This window comes from Macadamia integrifolia, chromosome 6 (genome assembly GCF_013358625.1).
Source record: "Macadamia integrifolia cultivar HAES 741 chromosome 6, SCU_Mint_v3, whole genome shotgun sequence".
NCBI classification, from domain to species: Eukaryota; Viridiplantae; Streptophyta; class Magnoliopsida; order Proteales; family Proteaceae; genus Macadamia; species Macadamia integrifolia.
In genome coordinates, this window is record NC_056562.1 from 15595552 (window position 1) to 15603323 (window position 7772).

At 37.0% G+C, this 7772-nt stretch overlaps 1 protein-coding gene across 1 annotated transcript; it reads right to left on the bottom strand.

Annotated features, from left to right (window-relative positions):
• Positions 1 to 2485: 2485 nt before the first annotated feature.
• LOC122080687 lies at positions 2486 to 3507 on the bottom strand. The gene has a single exon (XM_042647504.1). It carries the CDS (start codon positions 3345 to 3347, stop codon positions 2727 to 2729), a length of 621 nt encoding a protein of 206 aa, XP_042503438.1. The 5' UTR covers positions 3348 to 3507; the 3' UTR covers positions 2486 to 2726.
• Between the last annotated feature and the right edge of the window lie 4265 nt (positions 3508 to 7772).

Below are 7772 nucleotides of genomic sequence, written 5' to 3' on the forward strand. Positions count from 1 at the left end.
CCTTGTCTGTGGTTATTAATTTTCCGCCGGTCATTGGGGGGAATTATTCTGATAAGAATCTGTCATTGGGGCAAATTACAATTTTTCTGGGATCTTCTTCTCACTGAGTTGTAATAGTTTCTGTGACAGATTGACGAAGAAAGTAGGAAGAATTTACTGGTTAAAATGAAAAACCGCATCAGGTGGGATAGGCCGATCTGGATTGGTATCCGATACCCAGGATGATACCGATCCCGTCTTAGGATCGGTCAGGTATCGGGATTGTCTCAGCCAATACCAATATGATATGGTCGATCCGACCGATCCAATACCAATACTTGAAACTAGGGGTGTCTATTCGTGGCCCGACCCGACTAAACCAATGGAGACCAACCGTTTATAGATTGGCCCGGCCTGGACCATTTATTAAACGTGTCGGGCTTGAGCCGGGCCCGTTTATAAATGGTCGATCTCGGTTTTACTACTTGGGCCGTTGGGCGCCCGACCGAGACCGGCCTATTGTGCACCAACTTGGCCCGACCCTTTAATGATTGTAGAATACGTATTTTACCCCCTAAATTAAAGAATAAAAACTAAAAAGTAAAGACATGTTCACATTTTAAATAATGGTTATATTTGGTATCATTTATTGATTTATTGTCATTTTTTTGGGCTTGCATGAGTGGGCCGGAATAGAAAAGCACATTTTAAAGATGGTCCGTTTAAAAACCGGTTAAAGCCCGTTTAACATTAAACATGTCCGTAGCCCGGTTAAGGCCAGACTAAAGCCCGATTAAGGTGGCTCGATTATAGCCCGAGGCCGACCGACCGACCGAATATAAAGTGTACCATGCCTTCAATAACTAAGCCCAATTAGTTAAATGAGCGGATACGGTGTAGCCTTTGAAAGTCTTCAAGCCCGATTAAGCTGGACCGAAACCGGACCAGCCCGACCGATTGACACCCCTACTTGAAACCATGGTATAATGTGAAATGGTGAGGTGGCAATTTCAAATTTTTGGATATTTAGAATAGTTCGGATTGACCACTTGTCAAATCTCTTTAGTTCCATTAATATAACTCCAAAATAATTGGATAATTATAATGGAGAAGGACCTGCACGATATCTCCTTTGCACGCTCACATAAGAATCCTTAGTGGTGAGGTATTGAACGGCATTGAGGATCCAAAGGTTAGGAGGGCCTAGGTATGCACCACAGTCGTTGGATCCTCACTACCAATCACTACTCACCACAGAATTTTAAACCTGCATGGTCTCCTCACGAAATCGTGGGCCTCACATTCTTTCTATTTAAAAACTGCAATATTTGACCCTTTCAAAACTGCAATATCCATTGGTGCAAAACTACATAAATGCGTCAGAGGAAACCTTCTCCCTAACTATAAATAGCTACATTTGTCAAGAAAAATAATGTAAACTAGCTCCTCATATGTTATTTGCATCAAATAAATCATCATACAATATGAATATGATACCAAATTACTTATCTCATCCACTTCATTACAATAATTAAAAATAATTAAGTTTTGGGAAAAACACTAAGAACATATGAAAATTGTTAAACCACTATACAGTGGAAATGTCTATGTTAGTATAGTTTACGTATTTTACTAGTTTACAGTTGTCCATCAGTTTCTATAATTGGGTCAATGGGGTTGATCTTGTTTTGACTAAAGTGTTGAAGTTAAAACTGTAACCTCTTTTTGATTGTCCATTGTTTTAAAAATAATTCTTTTGAGCCAGAGTATGAAAATATTATCAAAATAATTTGAAAATGAATATATCATTCAATATATATATATATATATATATATACAATGTCTTTTCCACCAAACTTAAACTTATCCATTTATAATTTATGGTATTAACACCCCCTCCTTCTTTTCAAATTTTTATTCATCTTAACCCCCTCTCCCTTTTGTAATTTTTTGATTGATTAACAAGGCAGCATATAGGTAAATATTTTCTGAATTAACCACCTATAAATTTTTGAGTGGACAACACCTTCATATCTGTATGATGTGAAATGATGAGGTGGCAATTTCAATTTTTGGATAGTTAGAATAGTTTAGATTGACCACTTGACAAATCTGATTTTAGTTCCATTAGTATAACTTCACGTATTATTAACGAACTATCACATCCAAAATAATTGGATAACTATAATGTAAAAGGATTTGCACGAAATCTCCTTTGCAGACTCACAACCCTTTGTGGTGAGGCAGAGTGGCAATGAGGATCCAACGGCTCGGAGGATCCCAATATGCATCACAACCGTTAGATCGTCACTGCCACTCGAGGATTTGAACCCTACACGCTCTCCTCACGAAATAGTGGGGCCCACATTCTCTCTCCTCTATTTAAAAATTGCATTATTTGACCGTTTCAAAACCCGCAATACCCATAAATGCAAAATTGCATACAAACGTTAGAGGAAACCCTCTCCTTAACTATAAATAGCTACATTTTTCAAGAAAAATAATGTAAACTAGCTCCTTATATGTTATTTACATCAAATAAATCATCATACAGTATGAATATGATACCAAATTACTTATCTCATCCACTTCATTACAATAATTATCCCCCCACTCCCCCCAAAAAAAATCACCTAATTACATAAAATCCTCATAGAAAATAATCCAATATTCTAAACTATGTGGATGATGAAACAATCATTATATTACATAACCACCAGTAGATGGATAACTGGAAACTCATCTATTCATAAGTTAATCTTGGATGTGCACTCCGAGTCAGCCACAGTTGAGTTGTGAAGATTCAATTTCACATTACAAGAAGTATAAGTCACCACATGTTTCTTAACAATATTTAGAACACTTACCTTACCAGAAATTCTTGTGTAGGCAGTAAGAGGAAGTGTACCAGAGAGCATATCTGGATAGAAGTTAGGATCAGATAGAAATCGATCAGCCAACACTGTGAGTGATGTTATCATCTCCTTAGTCTCTTTAGCAGATATAGATCCAGCCGAGATCGGAGCTTCACCCACTACTACACTATCATAGATCAGTTGAACAGAACTGTCACTATAATCAAAGCTTACCTTGTTAGGGTTGGTAACTAACATATCAAGTTTAAGGGTTAGATTCAAATAGACTTGTTTTGATGGAGGAGGATTTACTGAGGATTGGAGATGTTCTACAGAGATGGAATTAATTGTTATGGTTGGGTTTTTGGGTTTGAAGACGGTAAGAGCAAGAATTAGAAGGAGAAGACCCACAAAAATAAGAACTCCAAGGAATACCAATAGACAGAGAAGCCAAGCATTTCTTTTTCTTTTTGGGTTTGGTGCTAGTGGTGCTGAAGGAGCATAGTAATCCATTTGAGAGATCTGGAACAGAAAAGAGTGGAAGAAGATGAACTGGAAAAGATAGGAAAGAGTAAAGATTACTACTTCCTATTTATTAGCAGTTTATATGAAATAAAAGATGGGCGGATTTCTCAACATCTGAGCTCTAAGGTATCTTTGATGCCTTTTTCTGTGTTTATTTGTAAGGTAGCGATCATTTTCCAGAAGAGAAGAAAAAAAAGAGTTTTGAAGATTTAAATCTTTGACCAGAAACGTGACCGTCGTGTTCAAAAAAGAAGTGTAAAGCTCAAGACGCGAGGACGCAAGGGTTGACCCAGACAAACCGGCTTAGAAAATGGAGACCTTGTATGAGTTTCTAGAAAGGTTTACCTTTTCCCCTATTATGGAATCTATACATGGTTCATTAAAGTTATTTATTTATTTAATTTTTTTTTTTTTATTGTAGACAGGAGGGGTATCTAAGCTTAGGTCGGCTAAATATCCCATGGGCTCAGACATGACCCTTGCGCCACGTACGAACTGGAAGCTTCTGGGGCCTAGTGAACCTCAGGCGGGTGGCCCCAAGGAATTATGCAACGACAAAGTTTTGATCACGAAATCTCGCTTTCTGAGGTGGATGGTTCATTACGTTATGTTTTACAGGAGGATGATGTGATAATTCTGATCGTTAGATATTAAGAGAATAATTTAGATTAATAACATGTCAAATTCTATTTGTTGATAACTAGTTGCAGCAACATAATTCCTTTTGTACACCTTTATACCTGGATTTTCTCGTTTCTATTGTACATCTTTATTATTACTTAATATACTTTTACTAATTTATAGTAAAATAATAATAATAATAATTAATTCCAAGTAGAATTGGAGGCCTATTGGTAAAGATGTGAATTGCAAGTCAAATCGGTTCACTGCCTGTTCTTTTTATATATTTATTTTGAAATAAAAAATGATGGTCCAGCCCACCTTTCTTAGGCCCAACCCATATAAACCCCAACCCCCCACCGTCCCCTGAGGAACGGTCCAGCATTTAATGTTTTCTTAATTCTTGACCATTGGAAGCTTCCAATTAAGCTTCATTTTTTAAGTCTTTTTTTTTTTTTTTGCTAAACTTCATTTTTTAAGTCATTCTTTCGACAATTAATGCTCTGAAGGTCCAACGTTACCTTCTCCAACGGCGACCTTTTTTGTCCCCTATTTTTTTTTTTTTCGTCGTATACCCCCGCGTTTCCTGGTCGTGTAACTACTCATTAGTGTAGGATAAGTGAGAAAGATAGGGCATGCATAGGGGTGTACACATGGATGTAATTTTTTATTTTTATTTTATAGAGAGTGGTAGGATTGTGTTTTTAACACGCTCATTTGTTCCTCATTGGAACTACATAACTAAGTAACATTATTTTTCCCTTATGATATAGCTCAAAAAGAAATAATTGCTTGTTACCACGAAGTGAACTCAGTGGTGAACAAATTAGCGAAGCATGCAATTGCAACTAGTCTTTTCTTCTTGGAATGTTGCTCATGTGTTTGTTACTTGTGATTTAAGCTCGGATTTCCAACAAAGACCCATATATCAATTTATGTAATCAATTGCTTTTCTTTATTGGGCTGTTCTTCTCTTGATGAGTCCAGCAAAATCTTCACGTAAGTGAAGCTAGAATCTTGACACGTCTTTATCTTTTGACGTAATAGTGTAAACGGTCACAAGATTTAAATAAATAAATAATAGAGTGATTTACATCCCCCTCCCCTGTAGTTTGTGTTTATTCCACCCCCCTCTCCTATGTTTTAAAAAATCCTACATACCTCCCCTGTCAGATAATTCGGTTAGTAAACCGTTAGTTGTGGATGTTAAAGTATGATTCTACCCTTCTGCCTTTACCAAAATTTTTAGAGTGATTTACATCCCCTTCTCCTGTAGTTTGCATTTATTCCACCCCCTTCCCTATGTTTTAAAAAATCCCACATACCTCCCCTGTCAGATAACTCGGTTAGTAAACCGTTAGTTGTGGATGTTAATGAGTGTGATGAGGATGTTGGTGGTATGACACAGAGAATACATGATCGTGTGGAGATTCATAGGGAAAAACAAACAATTAGAAGGCCTTCTGGTGCATGCAAAGCTATCACTGGAGCAATAAGTGGTGGTAGTAGTGGTTCTTTTGGGTCAGCAAATGCAGTTGCAAATGCAATTGACAAAGGGAAAGCATCTACTAAAACTACTGCTATTGCTATGAAAGGAAGAGCAATTGGTACAGGTGTTGCAAATAGTATTGACCCGAACAAGGAATCTGGTACAGGTGTTAAAGTAGAATCGTACTTTAACATCCACAACTAACGGTTTACTAATCGAGTTATCTGACAGGGGAGGTATGTGGGATTTTTTAAAACATAGGGGAGGGGGTGGAATAAACGCAAACTATAGGGGAGGGGGATATAAATCACTCTAAAAATTTTGGTAAAGGCAGAAGGGTAGAATCGTACTTTAATATCCACAACTAACGGTTTACTAACCGAGTTATCTGACAAGGGAGGTATGTGGGATTTTTTAAAACATAAGGGAGGGGGTGGAATAAACGCAAACTACAGGGGAGGGGATGTAAATCACTCTAAATAATAATAGTAAGAATCACAATAAACGCGGAAAAAGTCTCTTTTGATTCCATTGGCAATCTTATTCCTATTAAAACACTAGAGATTATCTTAATTTTTTCTTATACTCTGTCTCTCCTTCTCCTTTGATTCCGCTAGTAATCTAATTTATATTAAAACACCAGAGATTATCTTAACGCCGCTTGTTGGAATTGAAGTTTCAAACTATGGTCAAATTAGTCTTTTCAAAGTGGTCTTTTGAAATCCAAAATAGTCCGTTTGAAATTCAGTTTTCCTCTCAAAAGTGTCTTTTCTATTTTGTCTTTAGCATTTGTGGTGAAGTTGTGAATGAGCTAGAAACAACTCACAAAGTTTAGTCCCACATTAGTTTGGGATGAAAGAAAACCTGAGCATATATATAGGATTTGTATCTTAAGGGTGCAAGCCCTTTGGAGAGATACTCTCCCTTATTATGTGTGTGGGGGGGGGTTCCTAAGGTGTATGTACATAGTCTGGATTGTGTACGAAATACGTATACTATGGGGTTGTCTTAAGCCTTTTGTTCTCTGCAAATTTGTCCACTGTTTTCCTTTGAGTTTCTAAGTATTACCTTCAGACATACCTGTGAGAATTGCTTATTGGATAGCCGGGACATTGAGGAATATCCAGAAAGGCATTTCGGGAATCGGTCTGATTCTATCTCTGTTCGTTCCGTTTGAAGAAAGGAAGGATCCCAAAGAATCGATCTTTCTTTTAGTTGTTGAATCTCTCTTTGATTGATCAATGTGTGCACCTTAAGCAATTTGAGAGTTGTTTTATCTTGGAGGTGAGGATGTACAATCAACCTGATTGCATATTAATATACGGGGCGTTCAAATACCTTAAGGAGAGTATTTATATATACAACTCAACTCTATTTAAATGGGACGATTTCTGCTACTGTTTCAGAAGATCAATTGAATAAGTAAGTCAACGTACACTTGTAATTATATTTCCATAATTGTTTTTTCAAAGTCTTATACCTATTGCCTGGTCTTTGTTACTTATACCACTCAACACTACCACCATCACCTCCCACCCTCTCTCTCTCTCTCTCTCTCTCTCTCTCTCTCTCTCTCTCTCTCTCTCTCTCCCTTCTTCTTCTTCTTCTTCAATGCTCTCTCAACTATGTTAAGACTACATCACCAGATTTTCTTATTTTTTAAATTTCTCCTACACAAAATGATGTTCTTGAGTTTCAACTCTTACACCTATAACAGCTAAATGAGAGAGCATACAAGATGAAGAAGAAAAAGAGAGAGAGAAAATAAAATAACCTCTTATGACTTATCTGGTATAAGATGTAAGAAATTACAAAACAAAATCAAAGGAATTACATTCAGTTTTTATTGGGATCATTTTTTTTTTTTATAAATCTTAATAGGATAATAGGTAATTATCATTCTATCAAGGGCTTAACTAATGTCAACGTATCAGTGTACGTGAATTGAGAGTCCCACTTCACTTACGTGAAGGTTCACTGGACTCTTGATTGATGGTCATTTTGAAGGTGGAATAATGATTTACTGGTTTCCTTTTGTGTATTTTCTCATTCTTTTGATTTGAATGAATTTTATTTGCAGATCATTTGTGATACCCTACTTTTTAAACCCGCTCTAATTACACGGTTGACCCGATTTAACCATGCAGAACTTGAACCGGAGAGGGTTAAGGCTGGTTCCTTATGGACCATGATGGCAAGGGTGACTTTGAACACAGGTTGGCCAGACAAGTCCGAGTCAATGTCAGAGGAGACAGGTGTACCCAAGCCATGCACGTGCACGTATCATAAGGCCATGTACGAGT

Bases quoted from the DNA above. Each gene is read 5' to 3' on its own strand.
- LOC122080687 (XM_042647504.1), bottom strand. From the start codon at position 3,347: ATGGATTACTATGCTCCTTCAGCACCACTAGCACCAAACCCAAAAAGA.